At 41.8% G+C, this 20,901-nt stretch overlaps 1 protein-coding gene across 1 annotated transcript in view; it reads right to left on the bottom strand.

Moving 5' to 3' along the window:
* macf1a (microtubule actin crosslinking factor 1a) overlaps positions 1–20,901 on the bottom strand; it is a gene marked incomplete in the record, with an annotated part of 123,316 nt that overhangs the window by 73,426 nt on the left and 28,989 nt on the right. The window contains 23 exon segments of the mRNA XM_035681896.1: positions 6–5,171; positions 7,578–7,713; positions 8,098–8,189; positions 8,401–8,523; positions 8,654–8,752; positions 8,842–8,949; positions 9,188–9,271; positions 9,467–9,626; positions 9,854–10,047; positions 10,147–10,285; positions 10,390–10,568; positions 11,091–11,257; positions 11,562–11,745; positions 11,844–11,970; positions 12,308–12,462; positions 13,931–13,942; positions 15,237–15,389; positions 17,691–17,816; positions 18,073–18,168; positions 18,680–18,784; positions 19,028–19,189; positions 20,133–20,210; positions 20,308–20,436. Of these exon segments, the coding sequence (XP_035537789.1) occupies positions 6–5,171; positions 7,578–7,713; positions 8,098–8,189; positions 8,401–8,523; positions 8,654–8,752; positions 8,842–8,949; positions 9,188–9,271; positions 9,467–9,626; positions 9,854–10,047; positions 10,147–10,285; positions 10,390–10,568; positions 11,091–11,257; positions 11,562–11,745; positions 11,844–11,970; positions 12,308–12,462; positions 13,931–13,942; positions 15,237–15,389; positions 17,691–17,816; positions 18,073–18,168; positions 18,680–18,784; positions 19,028–19,189; positions 20,133–20,210; positions 20,308–20,436 (7,974 nt within the window).

Genomic DNA, 20,901 nt, shown 5'->3' on the forward strand with positions numbered 1-20,901 from the left:
TCAACCTTAGCTGGCAGAGTTTGTGTCTTTACATCTTTGACAGTTGTACCTTGACTCTCCTTCTTCCCCACCTCCATGCGCAATGCGTGCAGCTCCTCAGCAGTCTGCTTCTCGCTCACTCCTTTTTCAAAGACCTTTTTAAGAATGCTTTCTTTGGCTTTCAGTATCAGGGCTGCTTTCTCATTGTCTGGTAGAGTAGATTTCTGAGGCAATTCTTGCTCCTTCCTTTTCTTTACCTCCTGAATGCTCTCTGGTTGTTCTGGTTGCTGAGAGACAGAAGCCTTCTCTTCAACTTTCTCTTCCTGCTCCTCCCTTTTCATCTTCTCTACTTTATCCCTCTTTTCTATGTCCTTCGATAATGTAATTTTTATTGTATCTTTCTCTGGCTCAATAGCAAGTTCTGTGAATTCCAGAGTGGCTGAAACGGCTTCCTGTCCCAGTTTTACCAAATCCTTTTCAGCCTCAATTTTACTGTCAATCTTTGCTTCACCTTGTCCATTTGGATGCCCAGTGGGAGCTGCATTTCCTTGAATCTGTGATTTCTCATATTTGTCTTGTGATGCAAGCTTATAAGTGCCTGAAACAATAGCCTCAGTCTGCCCTTCAATATGTGCATCAGCTTGATCAATTTGAGATGGATGTTTTATCTCTGGAGGGTGTGTTTCACTCTCTGCATCTTTACCCTTTCCATTCTTTCCTTTCTTTCTCTTTTTCTTGCTTTTGCTTTGCATCACTTTGGATGGAGACGTCAATAACTGGCCTGACTGCTCAATATCAGAGCTTAATTTGATCTCGATCTCTTTCTCCACTCTTTTGCCCTTCTCATCGACAACATCATCTCTCTGTGCTGTCACATCACTACTTCCTTGATTCTCTTCACTCAGTTTTGACAAATCCATGCCATCTTTGCTTTCCCTGTCATCTCCAATCTCTGCTGCCACAAAACCTGTCAGGTTTCCTGACAATGATTTCTCTTCAAAATCATCACTGGGTCTATACTTCTTTTTCTCATCCTTTTCAGGTTCCCTATCTTTAGACTTTAAAATAGCAGCACCTTTGTCTTCCTGCAAATCTTTGTCAGTATCATAGATTTGTGCCTGAATAGATTCTCCAACAAAATCTCTCAAAACATTCCCCTTTTGTTTATCATCAGCCTCACTCACACCTATTTGCAGTCTCGCATCAAGCTTCTGCTGAGGAAGAGGCTCTGATTTATTGATGTCTTTCTGTGGAATTACCTCTTCTATGGCTTGCTGAACTCTTTTCTCAACATTAGTAGCAAATTCACACAAGAGGTCTATGGATTGGTCTGGCTCAATTACAGCCTTTTCTTCCACTGACACTGGTACTTCTACCTCGTCCTCTTCTGTAGTAGTGCCAAAAAGCAGTGACTGATCTGATACTACAGATGTCAGTGTCTTTCCATCATCCTGTGTAATTGCCAATCCTTTTTTTGAAAGTAGAGATCCTGAAGGCACCTCAGTGTTTATGTCTGACCAGTTTGCTGGACTGTCTGGGCTTGACACTGACAATACAATAGCAGGGCTGTATGTACCATTTGATGAGGCAACAGGTGTAGCACTACCATTTTCATCCTCTATCTCCACAGAAGCTGTTTTCTCCTGAATCTCTGAAGCTATGTCACTAGAGATGAGTCCTTTTGCAATGGCATCATCAAGACTAGACACTTGTTGTCCAGTGGCAGGATCAACTAAGCCTCCTTTCAAAAACTGGTTGGCAGCTATTACCCTGATCATATTGTCTCCAACCAAACCTCTTTTACAGGCTTCAGGTAGGGGGAGCCTTTCTCCAGTACTGATATCAATGATCCCTCCACTGTCGGCCTGGGTTTGGAGCAACCTCAATGCTGGAACTGGGTCAACTTTCTTTGACGCTACTGCCTCTGGGAGGCTCAAGTTGTCTCTTGCTTGCTCATCCTGAATACCTCTGAATGGTTTCACTTCCAAGAAGCGCTTGCCTGTTTCAATATCTATCATACCCTGGTTTACAAGCTCTGAATAAGGCACAATGCGTGCAGTTTGGGGGTCAAGTGCTCCTTGCATTACAGTAGAAGAAGCCATGGCTTCACTGGCAATATTCTCATCCAGAAGACCCTTAGAAACTGCCTCTGTCAATGTCAGTCTACACCCAGAGTCAGGGTCTAAAATGGCTCCTGTTGATGCCTGGAAAATTACAGCTTCTGGGTGAGATGAAGGGCTAACTTTCCCTTGGTATACCCACTCAAGTTCTTCCAGCCCAGGAGCAATGGACCGATCCACTAGTCCTCTATCTACAGCATCAGGAACTGACAGCCTCATCCCTGAAGCATGATGTATTATACCACCCTCAGCCACCTGCCTTGCCAACACCTGATAAGCCTCCTCAGACTTAATTAACCCTTTCTGAATGGCTTGCTCCAGAGGAACTGGGGACTTGGACTCTGGGTCAACAACACCTTCCATCTGTAGCTGTAAACTGGCTTTAGTCAGAGCTGTTGCTGAATCTGTATCCTTTCCTTTGTACGCTTTCTCTAGTGCCACCAGTTCTTCTCTTTGATTCTCCTCAATCAGTCCCAGGTTTGCTGCTAGAGTGACAGAAACCTTCTTATCTCTACGTAGGTCAACGATCCCCCCAGACGCTACCTGGGCTTCTAGAAGTCGAGCAGCAGTGTTGTGGTCAATCAACCCTGCCTGAGTGGCCTCCTTTACCCCACATATCTGCTTTTTCTCTACATCCACAACCCCTGCAAGGGTTTTATTTGACTTCAAGACACTCCACATTAGATCTTCATCTAGTAAACCCTCCTGCATTACATCATCCATGCTAAGGGACTCACCACTGCTGGCATCTAGGAAACCCCCAAACAGACTTGCCTGAGCCATTAATTTAACTGCTGTATGGCCAGGGAGAACACCCTGGGCTACTGCCTCATCTGGGAGCAGCTTTTCCCCTTCTTCTGTCATCAGACCTCCTTTTTTGAGCTCTAAGACTAACCTTGCCAATTCAGCATCCTCCACCCTCTCCATTGCTGATTCAAGGTTATCAATCTGAGGTTTAGCATGCTTTGCGTCTGTCTCTGATAGAAGCACCTTCTGTTTCATCCTTTCTGATTCAGTCTGAGAAGGCTCTACATCGTTTTTATCATCAGATTGTGTTAAATTAACATCTTCATTTGTTTTTGCTCCCAGTGTGATGGGTTCTTTTAGCAATCTAAAATCTCCCTCTGATTTGAGTGGTGCTGGGACTCTATCTACTGTTGTTGTTGTACTTCTCGTCTCCTGAACACTACTATCCCTTGGTTTGGATTGAATTGCTACCAGCTTATCTGGTCCTTTTGTAAATTCCTCTTCAACATTTTTAGCTGAAGCCCTTAAACTTTCAAGATTGGATATTTCTTTCTTTTGAGATTTTAGTTTTGCATCTTTATCTATGCCAATTTCATTTTTAGCCGCAAAGGCTAAATCACCATCCACAGTTACTGAAAGTTTGTGCAGCAATTTGTTGTCATTTTCTCCTTCATACCTTTCTTCTAGCCTGCTTGTACCATTCATATCAAATTCTTTGCTTGGTGTGACTACATTGGAACTTTCTTCTTCAACCTCAGTTTGTTTGTCACTCACTCCCTTATCTGTCAAACTAAACTTTTTCACTATCTGCAGCTCTCCCTGCTCATCTGTGGTCAAACTGCTTTGTGGCTTATCTTGACCTCCATATACAGTGTCTCCAGCAACCAGTTCAGTAGCTTTGACCAACTCTACCAACTCAGGGTCTAGCAGCACTAACCGTTTTCCAGAATGAGCATCCACATAGCTGTGAGTCATAAGGTGAAACAGCAGCTTGTGTTTTGCTTGTTCTTCAGGATCCATTCCATGTGTTGGTGTAGCATCCCAGGCAAGGCCTTCAGGAGAGGATGAAGGTGGTGGAGAAGATGGAGGTGGAGAGGAGCTGGAGGAACCCCAACTCAAGCGGTTTAGAGATGGTGTACCTGACTTGTTCATGCTGGAAAGAACATCTGGGATGTGGGTGTCTTTGAGAAAACTGACTACATTAGGCTCAAGGGCCTCTTCAGCACCCTGGTTTAGGGGCAGTACCTGGAGGGTTTCTGGGTTGTACAGAGCCCCAATGGTATGTCGCTGCCGTAGGATGTTCCTGGATAGCTCTCCTGTGATCACTCCTTGTTGAAGAGCCTCAACAATGGGCATGAGTTCTCCGGATTCAGGCCACAATATTCCCATGAATGCCCAAAGAGACTCAAGGACCAACACAGCCAAACGAGAGGAGAGAAGATCCCTGCGAATACTCTCTTCCATATCCAGGCGTTCTCCACTGAAAGGGTCTAGAATCCCCCCATTTTGCAGCTGCCGTGCTAACATAGCACATGCTAGATCCTGGTCCATAAGCCCATGGCGAACAGCCTCATCAATTGTCAGCCGGTGGCCAGACCGTGGGTCAGCAATACCACCGGCAAAGAGCTGAGCTTCAAGAAGTCGTACAGTAACTTTCCGATCAATCAGGCCTTCCTGGACTGCACGAAAGATGCCAACTTTTCTTCCGGACCGGAGGCAGACAGTTCCTCCAGGTTGCTGTTTGACAGGGAACATAAGGAGACCTGAGTCTTCATCGAGGACACAGCGCTGTTGTAGCTCATATAGGCTTAATTTTTCAGCTGTGTTTGGATCGATCAGCTCTCTATGTTGTAGCCTTGACTGGAGTTTGGTGAGGGTTCTGGGAGTCAAAAGTATCCTGTCTTCTGCTTGCTCCAAACTCAGTATTTCTCCTGTTGAGTTTCTCAGGCCTCCAGTGTTCATCTGGATTTCTAGAATACGAAGTCCCACCTCCTCTCTAATGAGCCCAAACTCCATGGCTTTAGCTACTGGCAAGACATTTTGTTGTTGTTCATCTCTTGACTGAGTATTTTCCACCAAAAGCAAGGCACTCTCAAGCTCAGAAAGGCACTGTCTGGTATGGGTGTCAATTAGGCCTTGAGCTAGACCTTGTTCCAGTGAGAGATTGAGAGAAGAATCAGGCTGGAGGAGCCCACCCATAATGAGCTGGGCCTCCAGTAGTACATGACAGGTGTCCTGGTCAATAAGACCACGTTGGGCTGCTTGGAACACTGGGAATGTTTCCACTGTTCCCAGGTCGATTACTCCAGCAATGGCAATTTGGTTCTACAAAAAAAAAGAGAACAAAATTCCAGTTGACATTCATTCAGGTAACATTTAAGATCAATGTGGTATGGCACTTTGATAAGATGGTAAATGTATTATGTTATGTTACTATATTATCATATTATATTATATCATAGTGTAGAATGGGCAGTATCAGATGGTAGAATTAGAAAAAGAAGAAAACCCACAACCAGTGTCCACAAAAACAGAGTAACAGATATAAGTTAAATAATTGCCTTTTGTCTGCATATTACATATTTGTACATATTCGTAATTCTATAGTTTTTTTCCATATTGTAATTTCTCTTTCATATTAAAAAGCGCTTTAATACTTACCACAGCTATTCTAAAACAAGCACTAAGCATGCAACAAAGCAACTAGTAACAAAAAATGCAGAAAAAGCTCCAGATAAAGGTAAGCAAGGACACAAAAGAATACAAAAGTATTCAGAGGAAGAAAAGAATAAAATGTCTAGGTGAGAAAAAACTTACAGGCAACGGTAAGAGAGAAAGCGAGCGCTACTTACCGTACAGGTTCGTCCAATGGCACACACACTAGTGGGCCAGCTTATGGCTCGGCAGAGCGAGGCGCGACAGGTGAGAAGCTGGTTGTTAGCATTCTGCATGCCACTCTTCATTCTGACTCTTACCACTGCACTAACACTAAATCCTACTGCTGACTTTTAATTAAAATTAAAAACTATGACACCTTTAAATAGAAACTGATAAGGAGGTGGGCTGAATTCTTTATATGCTAATATATCACAATACACACCACACAGATATCATGATGAATTGCAGATTATTGTCTTGCAATATACCATGTATCACTCATTATCAATGGCAAGACATTGTAACAGTGCTGTAATGTGATACACTTTATAATCCCAACTTAAAAGGAACACTAACTCATTAACACACTGAGCAGCAGCAGATTTAGTGTGTTTATAAATGCCTTGCTCTCTCTATCTCTCATTCTGATCAGTGGCTCAGAGCTCGGATGTCCACAATTCTCCTTTGGCAACTGTTAGTGATTTTCAAGCAAAACGCTGGTTTAAAGTTTCACATTAATAGTATGCATTAGAACAAACACATAAATTCTCATTCACACACACTCTTGTGATCTGGACACAACATGCTCAAATGGTGAAGTGGGTTTTTTGCATAGCTGGCCTCTGGTGCACTTACATTCTAAACCAAAAATTACTTATTAAAACATCTATTCTTCAAGTGAGTTTTTTTTTCACATAAAAGTCCCCTGTAAAAACATACAACATTCACATAATAAAATATGAGGTGCAGCTGTTAAGAAATAAGAGTTATCACCAAGGACTGCTTGAAACCTGAAATTCTCACATCATTCAATCCTTTTTTAAACCGATGTACCGTATTGCATACGCCAGGAGAGGAACAATCTTATAACCAAGTGAGAGCTGACTATGAATAAGAGATTCACATTGGTCGACTGCACATGTATACATGGAGCAAAAATAAATACTGAAATGTAAGATGTTGATTTTATGCAGTGGCATTATTTTACCACTACATAAAGAAAGGTAACATGACACTCTGTAGCTACAGAGATGACGTCACTGTGAAGGTGCATCTACTTCGAAGATGATTGTTTCTATCAATGGATCTACGAAAAGCAGAGCTCTACTGCTTCTACCTGACTGCTAGCATGACTGGGGCAGCGCTGCTCCAGTGCGGCACCACAAAGGCCATGTATTAACCATGTTAGCAGTTCAGCCGATGTATTTTCTGATGATAATGACAATGATGATGAAGATGAGAAAAACTATGGTGGTGGGGATAGTTAATGACATGACTGCAGGCTTTTAGGAAAACAATGTGAGAGTGGAACACTACATGCTGAGGCCCAATTCAGACAGTGTCATCCAGTGAATTCTTCCTCTGCTGTTCCCATATTTCCACTGTAAGTAAAACAATAACCACAAAGTGGCCTGCAGAAGTGTTTTTTGACAGATTACAGAATCTTCTAGACTGTCAAATTATTCTACTATGTGTAACTTCTGCTTGAATGACAAAGAAGGAGGTCAGACAAAAGTGCCAAAAATAGAATCTTTTTAGATCATCTGAACACACGTCTGAATAGGGTCTGTGATGTTTGTTAAACCAAACCAAGCCAATGAGTCGTCAATAGTGGTGATATTTGTCAAAAATGCACACTCTGTGAACACACAACATGCTGTACAACACGCACTCTTGCTGGCCCACACATGAACTCACGCTTAGCTCGCAAGCGTATTCAGACTCAAAGCAACATTTTATGAAAGTACCTTCGCAAATACATGTTGTCAAGCTTGCAAAAGCCGAAAATATATTTTTTGTTAACAATATGCAGTATCGCCTCTCCATCTCAGCAAATCCCTCCCACCAAACTACCTTTCTTTCCTCTTCTTTGGCCAGTTGCTGCTCCAGCTGCTGCAGCTGCTGGGTAGAGCTATCACACAGCTGGTTGTATGTGGCTTTCAGCTCGTCCAGCTGAGCCTCTACATGAGCACGCTCCTCTGGGGACAACCTGGAGAGGACACAGGGGAGCAGGTTAGAGCAGGTGGGGTTTATGTGTTTAATGTGTGTCTGAGTGTGTGATGTCGATATGTACGTTTCTCAAAGTGGCTTCCATCTAAATTTCATTAACATTTACATTACTGTATACCGGTCCATTTGAAACATTCCCTTGATATTCGCCAGCTTGACGTTTCATCCAATCCCCTAACTTTCCCAAACTGGAATAAAGATTTTTATATTCATTCAGACAATCAGCTACATGAGGATGTACTTCTTGTATAAGTGTGAGAGAGTTCATGTGTGTTCCTCTGGGCTAGTTTCTAGGACTCGGGTAAGTCTAACAGTATGTGTGGTGAATGTGTTTGGGGTGTCCATGCATGTGATCTAAACTTACTTGCTGGCTTGTTTTGATAGCAGGAAGACCTTTGTGCTCCTTATGGCTTCAGCCACTTCATCTTTCTTGGCTGCTAGCTGTTCACTGATGGCCTTTAGAGAACACACAGGCACAGTGTGCTCAGTACAGTTCTACCATCACCAATTACCATTTTAATGTTTCAATTAAACAGCAAATTATATTTAATTTATGAGGAATCATTAACCTTCATGTATATTTATAAACAGTTGTGAGCTGCACAGACCAAACAGCCTACTGAACTTCTTAAATGAAAATGACAAATACATCAGATATCTGCTTTACCTGTTGAGCAGCGAGTGAAGACTCAGCATTGGGGCCCCCAGTCCGTCCCTGGAGCCCTTTGACCCAGCCCAGAAGGTCTGAAACCTGGCCCACCCTGGCCTGCTTCTCCTCCTCCACCTCTTTCTGCACAGAAAAAGTTTTACAAGATAAGACAAATACACAAATTCTTCTCACTTTGCGCTACTGTGATTAAATCTGACCACAAATTCCAATTTCAAGCAGGAGAGTGATATATGGTGAAACAAAGCCCCACCTCTTCTTCTTCTAGTCTTCTCAGTGCGTCGCTGATGTACTTCACATGCTGGGTTGTCAGGGTAACCAAGGCCGTGTAGCGTGTGCGCAAGTCCATGAACTGTAGATAAAATGGACAGCATATAAATGAACTACTATCTTAATATTCAAAAACATAGTGGTATTAAACTTAAGAGTAACTATCCTTACCTCCTGAGTGATGGCATCAGAGGAAGAGTGCATCCTCCTTCTCTTGACAGGTGACTTGTGTGTAGATTCTACAAAGGCTCTGTAGGTCATCAGCTGCAGTTCATAATCCTACAGAATATAGCCATGGTGGGACACAAGTAAGTTAAAAAGAAGGTAGTAGTATCATAACACTAGAGGGTATTTTTGAGCTTTAAAATGTAAATAGTTAAACTAAACTGACACTTATCAAACACATATTCTTGATTGTTTGCAGCACAGAACAATGCATTGATAATTTGGACCATCATAGTGAAATAGCTCCACCCAAACTAAACTGTAAAACAGAAAACAGTAAACAGTCTCTTACCTTCACCGAGGTGCAGTACTGTTTGGAGTGAGTCTGGCACTCGTCTAATTTGGTCTGGTTCTGTTCAATCTCAGCTACTAATGCCTGCAGAAAGGAATCAGCCAAAAAACAAATACATATCATTCATGCTGTCAGAAACTTTGTGTAGTTTCCATTTTGCTTTTTTTAACCACACATCCTTAAAATCAATCCACAGCATTGTTTTAATGTCTTTCCAGGCAACCATTCATTCAGTGCATCAATCTACAGATCAAAGTGCATGAAATCAGTGTCACTAACCGTCTGCTGGGCCAGTTGCTCAGACAGTGCTTTGCTGTCTGTCTGTCCAGGTTGCGTGTTTTCTTGTCTCTCTGTAGTTTCTTCGATCCACTTGATCAGAGCAGAATGACCGTCTCTGTACTGCTGCAGGGCTGAGCCCAGTGCCTCTAGATCAGTCCGTCTGTAATAAAACAAGAAAAGACTTTCAGAACATTTAACACACAAAAATATTTATTCTAAGTTCAGCCAAAGTTTAGCATCAAGTATGTGCAGTGTTTTGAAGTGAGTAACGTTACATGTTCTATAACCAGAGCCAAAACATGTTGTCAAACCTAATTCTTTTTACTCCTACTACTTCACTCCCCCAAATCTTTTAATTTTTTCTCATCTTCATCCTGTCCAGCTCACCGTGTCTCCATCTGTCTCTTGATTCCGCTCCACCTCTCTGCCATCTGATTGGCTCTCTCCTGGTAGCGCTCCAGCTCTGGGCTGCGGTCTGGGTGGAGCCTGCTGAGCTGAGACCCCACCTCTTTGGCTCGATCTACTTCCGACAGCAGAGACTGGAAGATGTCCTCCTGCTCGGCAAGCTCAGCCTGCCACTTCTGGAAAAGGATAAACCAAAGGATGCAGAACAATTGTTACAGTCAAATAGTTTCAAAACATTTCTCTTTAGCTTGCCGTACAGCGAATGTGTCCCTTACCCCTAGCTGATCTCTGAGGTTTTGAATGGCCGTTGTGTCGACAGGAACAATGTCTTCTTCACTTAGTCTGCTCTCGTTCTTCCTGACCTGGCTCTCAGCTTCATCCAGGCGACGCATCAGGATGTCTACTGTTTTTAACCTGAGGAGGTAAGAGGTAAAGAGAGGTCAATAAATCATCGAATTTTTAAATTATATGTTCATATATGTTTCTGTACATGCTAGAGGGAGAAAAAGCTCACTAACTTCTCTAAGTAGACAGACGAGAGGTTGAGCAGTTTGTCCGTCTTCTCCACAGCCTGACTGAGTTCAGACCGGAGGACGGGAACGCTGGAGGATGTCGGCTTCTCCTGGAAGAAACTGACGCAGCGACGAGACACATCACCCAAACTGGAGCGCAGAGTGTCCAGTTCTGACTGCAGCTTCTAGACAAAGAGTGAGATTTCAAGAAAGCGGTAAGTAAAAATGGAGAAAAAATGAGGGGGTATGGTCTACTGACCAAACTGTGACTCAAAATAAAATATTGCCAGTTGTTTTAACCTTCAACTTTCACCTTAATTTATTCACTGTCAATGAAAATTGTCTACTTCTGGTGCACTTTATCTCATTAGATTAAATACCTAATGAGATCAAGTGCACCAAAAGTAGATCGTAGTTTCCTTTTGTGATAAACTTCCCCAAGTAAAGAAAAACTATCATGCATATTGAGGCAGATAAATCATTACCATTAAAAAAAAAATAACACAATCAATAATCACATTTCTGATCAATATTAACCTTCAGATTTTTGTATTTTTATAAGAAGATATGATGATTTTTTCCCCCCCTTATATATAACAGTGTATGAAAGCAAACTCTCTAGTTCATAAATAAACATTAACTGATGAAACTAAATATTAACTTGTTGTTATTGCCAGTTGCAACCAGCAGATGGGGCTCAGACTGACCTCTTGCTCCGCAATCTGGACAGCGTTGTCAGCACTGTCAGCTGACAGTCGGCTGGGGGGCGGAGTCTGAATTGCCCTCATCAGTCTCTGCTCAGCCTCGTTTAGACGGAGGGTGATGTTCTGCAGCTCAGACAGGTACGATCGAGAGACTGACTCATCCTTCTCCACTAGAGAGAGACAAAAGAGAAAGACTTGAAGAAAGACGAGTTATTTTGGGCATGAACAGTAACACTGCAGCCATTTGCTTTGTTTTATTAAAAAAACAATACGACTAGTGCTCATTGTTCAGCGATGATCCAATGAAGATCAATTACATTCTCTGGTATGTTTTGTTTTAGTATGACTGCATACAGAGCTTCATCCTCATTCCTACAGGCCAAAATACTGATACACATTTGTTCTCATGAACAGATTAGGACTGCAGAGATGTTGATGCAGTTCAATACAGAGCTAGCGTCCATCCTGTCTCACCGGTCTCCATGTTGAGCAGCAAGTCCTGGCAGTGCTGCTGGGCCTGCTGAACGTCCTTCTCCAGCTCTCGTCTTTCGCCTGGCGTGAACAGAGCGCTCTCTTTGCTGTCAGACAGGAAGTCGGCCAACTGGGACTCCAGGTGACCCAGGACCTGCTGTCGCTCTGCCGGAGACTGACAACGAACCTGACACGTGACGTGACACACGGAGGGAGGGGGTAAGTACGACAGAGCAGAGAAGAAGCAAAAAGAACACATGCACGCACACACACACTGAGTCTCACCGTGTCCAGGTTCCATCCGGAGACAGTCCTAATGTCTTTCAACAGGTAGTGCCAGGACACCACACTCTTCATGTTCACATGCAGCTGATGCCACAGAGACATGACCTTCTGGTAGAACTGTTCTGCCCTGTACACACACACACAAAAACACACAGAACATGAGTGTGAATATCCAGTGATAGCCCAGTCATATTATACAGTAATACTAATAATTAGCTATATCTTAAGCCATTTGTTGACTAAATGACACCACTTTGACTAGAACCTCTAGACTTCTTAAAGGTTGTACGAACCACAGTGTACAAGAATGAAAACTCATCTTCTATTGTCCCCTGAAACCAAAGCCTCAAAAACATCCACACCTTATAACCAACTTTATAACCATCATTACCCACAACACAAAAACCCAGTTATTTTTTAACCTCAAAACTAACTGAACTTCATGTTTCAAATATCAGTCTCACCTGCTGGCTGTGTCAATGGCCTCCTGGTTCGGAGGTGGGATGGTGAAACACACGGAGGGGACCATGGCCTCGTTACCTGTCGGACTGATCACCTTCCACTTGGTCCTCTGAGAGTTGTCCTCCAGCACACACTCCTCTCCTCGGGTTATTGTGATCTGAGAGGATGGAGGGATGCAGGATGGATGCAAAAAGAAGAAGAAAAACAGGAAGAGAGACAGGAAGATGGAGGAGAGGTCAGATGAAAAAGAGAAAGAAAGCGAGGAAGGTGAAATCAGGGAGGAGAGAAGGGAAAACATGTAAACCAAAGGCTGGTAGCAACAAACTCATAATGCAACACAAAATGCAAACATTCATGAATTTCATGATGTTAGCAAAAGCCCTAAAATGATATGAGGTTAGAGTCCTAGACACATGAACGATGCCATGTGGACTGAAAGCTGCTTTGCACCCCTAAACAGAAAGGTTTTATTGTGAAAGCAGCAAATATTCTCCAAACTTAAAGTGAGGTTTACTGATAACCTGGGCAGGGTTTCACAAATTCGCCTTGAGCAGCAATTCATCAACAAGGAAACACATTACTGACATGGTGATTTTAAGAAACCCAGCACAGGACCAAAACAAAGAGTTTGGGATTAGAAACTGGAAAATAAATTCAGTTCTAAAATAAACATAAGGCAAAGCCATGACTGTGGGGAAGAGTTTAAGAGCTGCGCATAAAAGACTATTACTGTACTGCCTCCCCCACCCACCACCCTCTCTCACCCCTTCCCTGCACACACACACATTAATACATCAATAATGCAAAGCTAGGCACATACAGTAAATACATGAAATGTAAATTAAAGCTTTAAAGCTGTGACTTGTTATTGTCTGACTGACTGAGGACATGGACTGTGTTACATTCAGTTCAGTTCAGTTCAGCTCACTGATTGCTACCTGCCCTTATCAACGATCAACTGACTGTATCCTCTTTATCCCCCTTTCACCTCTTGTATGCAGAGTATGAAAGTATTCATATCTACAACAAGAGACTAAATAAATGGTGGACACATGAAGATTAAACAGTGTTTTTGTGCTGCATCCTACTCAAATGTCCACTGTCTTGTCTCATGATCTTACTGTCTTCATTGAGAAGAGAGGCCTACTTCTTTAAAACATTTTCATCGTCTTCGGGTCGCCCACATTTTCAAGTTACTGTTTTCTACTTTAGTTGTGTTTTTGTCACTACTACCCTCAAATTTCTGTTCTCAGTTTCTTGCTATCTAGTGCCATTAAGACACAACAGGTTGCCATGTGCACCTACAGCACAAAGATTAATCAATCTGGTTGATATTTAAAAATCTAGCTACAATTAAGCATTTTATTCTTATTGCTTTAGACTGGATGTGTTGTGTTTGACTGGCTAAGTAAAAAATAAAACACAACATTCTACTTAGTTGACAAAATTGAATGAAAATCTACATCTACTGTTTAACTAATTTTATACGAGACACCTCATGACCACATGTTACATTACTGGCAGTAAAGCCTGAAATCAGCTGATAAGAGAGGAGCAACCAGGGCAGTGCAGTGTGTGCAGTGTAAGAATCTGAGGTGAGAGAGGGAGAATATAGGCAGCTATACCTGAACGTTTGTCTTGCCAGCCCAGCCGACAGACGAGAGGAAGGGAAGAGGATGAGGAGGAGAAAGAAGAGGAGGAGGAGGGAGTGAAAAGGGAAAAGCAAAAAAAGGTACATGAGGGTACATGGAGAGAAAGGAGGAGACAGAGGAAAGTGAAGGAGAGAAAGATTACTTTTGGTCATGTGCACGTTTGTCCAGACGTTTGGTGAATATCCGCACACACTGATTTGTTTTAGTAAAACTTTCAGCTCTGCGGCAGCCTGCTTTCCTTTTTGTTTCCCTTTTTCAGATCAGAGATGACCAAACCACCTTCGTTCTTTACCTGGATACAACACCTTACATACAGTATGCTTCAATGAACAAATTGACCCTCAGGAATCCAACACAGCAAACTAAAAATAGCAGCATAAGGGACAGCAGCACGTCCACACTGCTGGAGTGCTAGGTGCTGGTTTTCAGAGTCCGCAAAGGGGATGAGACAGATGTATAATTGATTGGCTTTTAGATTCCCTTAGGACATCACAGCTGAGAGAGAGAGAGAGAGATGGCAGGGAAAGGAAGACTTTACTTGTGTCTATGTATGTTATATAAAAGTGGCACTGAGGGTGAAAACAATGCACAACTTTTGGCTGTTTCTGAGCATTTGCAAAGATCCAGCCACAGCATTTTCTAAAGGGGAGAACAAAGGCAAAGATAATCTATTGTGAGAACTGTGTCAATGATAAATTCTAGATCATAATCATTATGCTTCATTCAGCTTCCAAACTGAATGCTGCTATTTGTACTTGCCAATTAAAATGAAGCGAAAACAGTTGGAGCAGTTACCAAAAAAGAATTCCACTGCTTTAGTCTATTCATCAATATGGACCACCTAGGCTGAAAAAAAGAGTTTGTGTAGACGTATTCATCAATATAAAAACAAAAAAAACCCTTTCACAGCGTTGAGGAAGCAGCTAAAATAGAACAGCCACAAAGTGGTTGTGGAAGGGGCTTGGAGAGGGAGTGCAGGGCAGAGAGGAGGCGGTTGGTGGTGAGGGTTAAAACAATAAGAGTGGTGAGGTCAGTGGTGAGCCGGTACTGCATAAATAGACATTTTCTCACAACCTCGTCCTGATTGTCAAAGGATTCCTCATATAAACCTTCATTAATGTCTGATGGGAAAAGCAAGACTGGCTTATTTTAGCTCAACTAGATTTAACAGATCGCGGTTTTCAGTATCAGAAACTTACAGTAACTTCCTGAGCGAAAGACAACAAAACAGCAACACCAGCATGTTTATGTTCAGTATCACATATGGTGGGCTTCATACCTCTATCTGTCTGTAGTCGCAGATGGCTTTGATGGGAGTTGTGGTTCCCAGGGTGCTCTCTGCGCTGCGGGGGCGGAGCTGCACCACCATCTTGGCCCGGCCCACCAGGCTCGCCAACGTACTCCGGTATTCAATCAGCTGCTCCTTCTCCTCCTGCAGGACAGAGAAAGTCATTAGACATTAACACAGCCAACACAATTACAACGGCTCATTTTATCATCCCTTTTCATCAGTTTAATAGTCCATCATTTCAGTCAGTTATCTATGTCAGAATTGGTTTAATTCATCAGGGTGTGAGTCACTGGTTTAGAAAGAATTGTAAAGATAAATTATCACAACATCGCTCAAGGCTGGACAAAGAAGGGGAGAACACACATGAATTATAATGAAAAATGGGTTTATTTTACATAACTAAAAGAGAAATTAAGCTAAAGACAAACTAAATGCAAGAAGAACAAACAGAATGAAAGCCAGGGGAGAGAGAAAGACTGGATGCTAAAGTTAAAAAGATTTTTTTTTTTTAGGCTGTCACAGTGGTGCTTTGAGCTTAATGCTAATGTTAGCACTCCAACATGTTTACAATGACAGGTCCCACACATTACAATTAGCCTATTAGCCAATAGCCCCTGAGATGAGTGGACTCAGGTGCTTGTGTTAGCTAACCATTAAACATTTAAAGCTGCGCTCTTCACCCTGACAGGTAGAATTACATTTAATTTCTGTCTCGCCCCCAGCAAGGGGAGTCATTAAGGATTCATTATAGAGAGACACAAACAGAGAGACAGTAGGGAGAGAGCTACAGAACGACAGAGATAAACTGAGGGCGAGCGGGAGTAAGTTAGAGAGAGAAAAGCTAGGGGGGGGCCTGCTAAAATAACTTTATACATTACACCCCTCAAATGAATTTCACACTGAGATGGCGTTCGCTGCAGTCAGCGTTACTATAGCAAGACAAATGACAAGCTGGGAGGATGGGAAGAAACATAATTTATACAAAAGATCAACAACCATCACTTAAAGAATAATTAAATTATCAGAGAAGCATTGCTTTAATGAAATTAAAAATAATATTAATAATAAAACATATCTTGGATAAAGAGTCTGGCCAATGAAATGCTGAGTCACTTTGAGATTGATGACCCAATTATTACATTTTGTCCCAAATTACAAAAATGTATTTTGTTTACCGTCAATGACAGCAAGTGCTTATGCAATCTAACCACAAACAACACAGACAACGAAATAACCCAAAAGAGAGGGCAAGGTTTGATCAAACAGCCGCTCCTAAACCACTAATCTCTGCCTAACAGAGGGTGAAAACAGTGAGTTAATATCCTCTCCTCAGTTAATATGAGATTCAAACAAAAGGTTCAGCTGTTTGCATTCTACAGTATCAGCGTCCTGAGAGATGGGAGCACAGGAAACTGGAAACTTTATTGACTGGTGCTGGAAACTGATTAACACACACGCACAAACAGAAGCAGGCGGACAGACACAAACATAGATGTAAACAAGGTCAGATAACATGTGAATATAACCACATACTGTATGTGACAAAGCTGACTGCACACGGATGTGAAAGGAGCAGCTGTTTGTGACAAATGAACACACCTCTTTATTGAGAGGATATGCTCACTGCTCTGGCCTGTGGAGCGTTGCCCACATTAACACTGCCATCTGCTTAAAGTCAGAGGTGTGTCTGTGTGTGTGTGTACGGTAGGTGTGAAGATGGCAGTCTCACAAATGTGCCACAGGGGGGATGATTCAGCGAATCTACTCTAACAGATTACTTCACCCTGTCATGTGGCGTGCTGCAGCTGCCTGAAGCAGAGCACAACAATGAGGAGGATGCTGGTATGCTATCACTTTAGCTACTGTAGCTCTCTGTTGCTCCTGTCCTAAGAAATACCTGAAATAATATGGTCATATCATTCCTGCTAAAGCCTCTGTCCAGGATTATTCTGCATGTGTCATGTATAGGTTTGCTCTGTGCACACAAGGTGGCAGCAGGGGTTCTAAACCTAAAGGAACACAGTGAGCTGGGATACATATGTTATCCCTATCTATCAAGGGTTAGGGTAGAAGTATTCAAGAATACAGAGTAAGTTTTGCGAATGAGAACCTTTTATTTTGGAAGGAAAGGCCTTTCCTGGATCGACTGTACTAAAATAAAGGCCCTTGCAGAAGGACACTGGCAGTATTGTGGAAGGGGTCAGTGTCAAGTTAATTAATTTGATCGGTCTAGTTGGTTGAAGAATTCAGTGCCTTCATTTACTGCATGTGAAACACAGCTCAGATCAAACATCTGAGGGATAAGAGAATTATAAAATGCTGTATATGAATTCAGGAGTATACACAAATGGGTCATTTTGGTTTTCGCGGGTGTTCCCCATAAAGCTGTCCTGTGTAAGTGGAGATAAAAGCTGAGAATGGCAACTGAAGGGGGACTGATACCATTGAGTCCTGCAGCAGGTCTTCCAGTTTGCTCAGTCTGCTGTTCTTGTCACAGGTGTACTGTCTCTTAATGGTTTCCTGGAGCTGGCGCAGGTACGCCTCACAGTCCCGGGCATCACTCATAAACTGACAAAAGAGAGAGAAATGGATGGAGAACATTAGGATGTTTTGAGAACGTCTAATGGGCGACGTGTGTTTGCAGCCAGAGACCTGGAGCTATGAGGCAAGTAAACATATTATTTATAAAGAGACAAGAAGGATATTTAGAAAACTTATTGCTCAGAGGTCATCATGTGGATGTGGTGAAAAATGTATTATTATTTTTTTCAATATTCTCAGTTTTCTGCTCGCAGGGAAAACTATAATGATATTTGTGCCTCACCTGGAAGTATGCCGTGTTATCTTTGAGATGTTGCTCTACACACACACAGAGCTGGTTCACCCACTGCCACTGAGTTTGCAGAGCTGCACTGTAAGCCTGATAACATGCACAGAGACGGAGACAGAAGGAAGAGAGAGCACAAATGTTTCTGTCACACTGCAGTTACAGTACAAGCTTCAAAAGGTAGCTACAAGGCATTAACAGAGATGTTGATCAGCACAGATTTTTTATTTTCCCAGGCAGCTGGTGAAACTTCTGTTCTTCTACTTTGTTCTCTTCAACTGTAGTAATATGTAGTGGCAGAGAATAGGTAGTTGAAAAACCAAATCGCAAATCAGTATGGTTACACAGTAGTTTTCAATCCATGTTTCTATTGGACACAATTAGCAATTCGTACTGTTCGACAAAAAGGGTCAGAGTTTACTTACTGCCCTTTTCAAGCTAATTTACAGAGTTTTAAAAACATGCAAGAAAAAAAAATGTATTGAGGGGCACAGTCAAGTAAAAAAACAGGAGCATTTTGGTTCAACTGTTCCTACAAATGAGTCATAGAGGCAAAACTTCTTTAAAGGTCATTCAGTCTAACTGAATAAAGTCATAGATTCACCTCCACAGTCTGTTTGGCTGGATGGTTCTCCTGACACAGACGGTTGGCTGTTTCCTGGAGCGACCGCATCACTTCTTGTTTTTCATCCAGCTCTAACCTCATTTCCTGCAAACACAACAGGAAAAGAAGAATGGTAGATTACAGGATTACTGTCCTGATGTAAAAATAGTGTTTCTGTGCATGTAAGCAATACTTTTATTTGGAGTTGTGATACAAGGGAACTTGTTTTATGTATGGCTGTTTTTCTTTCAGTGAGGGATTCTAGAGATTTGTGGTCTATACTTTGTGTTTTTTGACTTGACAGAGGAAACCATCAGTTGTATGCGTTTGCCCTCTTCCTCCACTCACACTGTATAATTCTCTCTTGGCGTTCATGTTGGGGTTGTTGTCGCTCCAGTCGAAGGCAATTTCCTCCTCTTCCCTCTCGTTGAGCCAGATCAGCTCCTCAGTGCAGTGCGACACAAATGCGTGCAGGCTCTCCAAGCTCCGCAGGCGCCATGACGAATGTTCCTATGGCAACCACACAAACATCATCGTCATGCAGATCAGCAGTGCAGAGAGAAATTTAAAAAAACATCCTCTGCTCTCTTGTTGTTTGTATTATACATGTTGGCTTTTGGTGCACTTACAGGGATTTTTGAAGACAGGGTTGGGGTTAGTCAGAGTGTTAATCAGAATAAAGCCCATCAAAGCAAGCGACTAATAGAAGAATGTGAATTATAGGCATATATTGAACCATTTTGATATGCTTTTTTAAAAAGAATTCCTTCTTTCAAAAGGCATTATTCTCTAACATAAAATGTCTTAACTTTCAAAGAATGTAATTATTTTTTCTTTTTTAATGACTTAATAATAAAGCATAATAAATGGTTTCATGATATTGCTAGCAGTTCTGGAAATTACAGACGTCTCTACTTAAATTCATAGTTATACTGTATGCATCCTTGATCATATACTTTTTTAATACATTTGTGATTTAGAAGTGTAAAGTACAGAAGTTATACTCTACTTTACTTCTAAAGATGCTCTGGATAATATTATCATTTAGGCTGCTCTGTTACATGAGAGGAGAATGAAAGGCTTCAAGAGTTAATATTCAATCAGAAGAAGGAAGAAACTAAGGGCCATTTTATATGAGAATACTAACTAAAAAGTATGCATACAAACAGTGTTAGGAATTAATAACGTAAAAAAGAAAATATAATAAGAGACAAGAACAGAAGCAAGAGGGGACAAAGGAATAAAAAGAGAGAAAGGGGGGAATTTGGGGAAAGGAGTACAAAGAGAGCAGATGCATAATTGTGTGTTCTTAGCATGGGAGTCCTGTCATGGTCTAATGAGATTTACTGATGAAGGGGGTGAACTGAGAAACAAAGAAGTGTACACTTCAACACACACACACACACACACACACACACACACACACACCCTCAGTTCTTTATCTGAGACTGACCAGTAGTTTGCAGTATTGGTGCTCCAGCTTGGCCAGGGTTTCAGAGTAATTGCTCTTGAAGTTGGGAGAAACTTTAGCCTGAGGAAGACATTCTCCGTTACAAACCAAAACTCTCTGCAGAAAGGTCTCTGTGTTTATGTATAAGTGATGTGTGAGTGTGTGTATGTGTGTGTACCTCATAGCTGCGTGCCTCCTGTAGGCTGCTCATTAGCTCTTCGACTGCAGTGTGTATGGTGTTGTGCTCTTGGAGGTTGTTTTCTACAGAGGGAAGGTCTGCACCCCATTCAGCACGCTCCAAGAGCTCCTGAAACACAGAGGAGCATCAGGATGATTAAAATCAACACGGCTCTCAACAAATAAAATATTTAATATTTTATCCCTATGAACACAATTTATTGTTTTTTTTTAGTTTCTGCTCTTACTCTTCTTTTTAGGGACTCTAAGTCTGCAGTTTCACTTAAATGCCTTTCTAGGCTTCTAAAGCCTTTTGATGGTAGATTTGATTTTTTTTATAACAATAGTGTAATTTAATCTCTTTAATCAAGACTTTACCACAATGTTTCTTTTCTTGTTTTACAGCATTTTGTACAGGGTCAGATCCACTTAATGACATACAAACATATTTCAAAACTTTGTCTTAGGGACAGAGCAAAAGCAAAGAAAAACAAAAAGATTCTCGGATGTAAGGATTTGTTGTTGTTTTATATGGTTGGTCAAAAAAAATGAGAAATTTGAGAAACATTTGATACATTTTAATGGCAATTTTTTC

This window comes from Morone saxatilis, unplaced genomic scaffold (genome assembly GCF_004916995.1).
Source record: "Morone saxatilis isolate NCDOM2014 unplaced genomic scaffold, NCSU_SB_2.0 Contig9, whole genome shotgun sequence".
Lineage (NCBI taxonomy): Eukaryota > Metazoa > Chordata > Actinopteri > Moronidae > Morone > Morone saxatilis.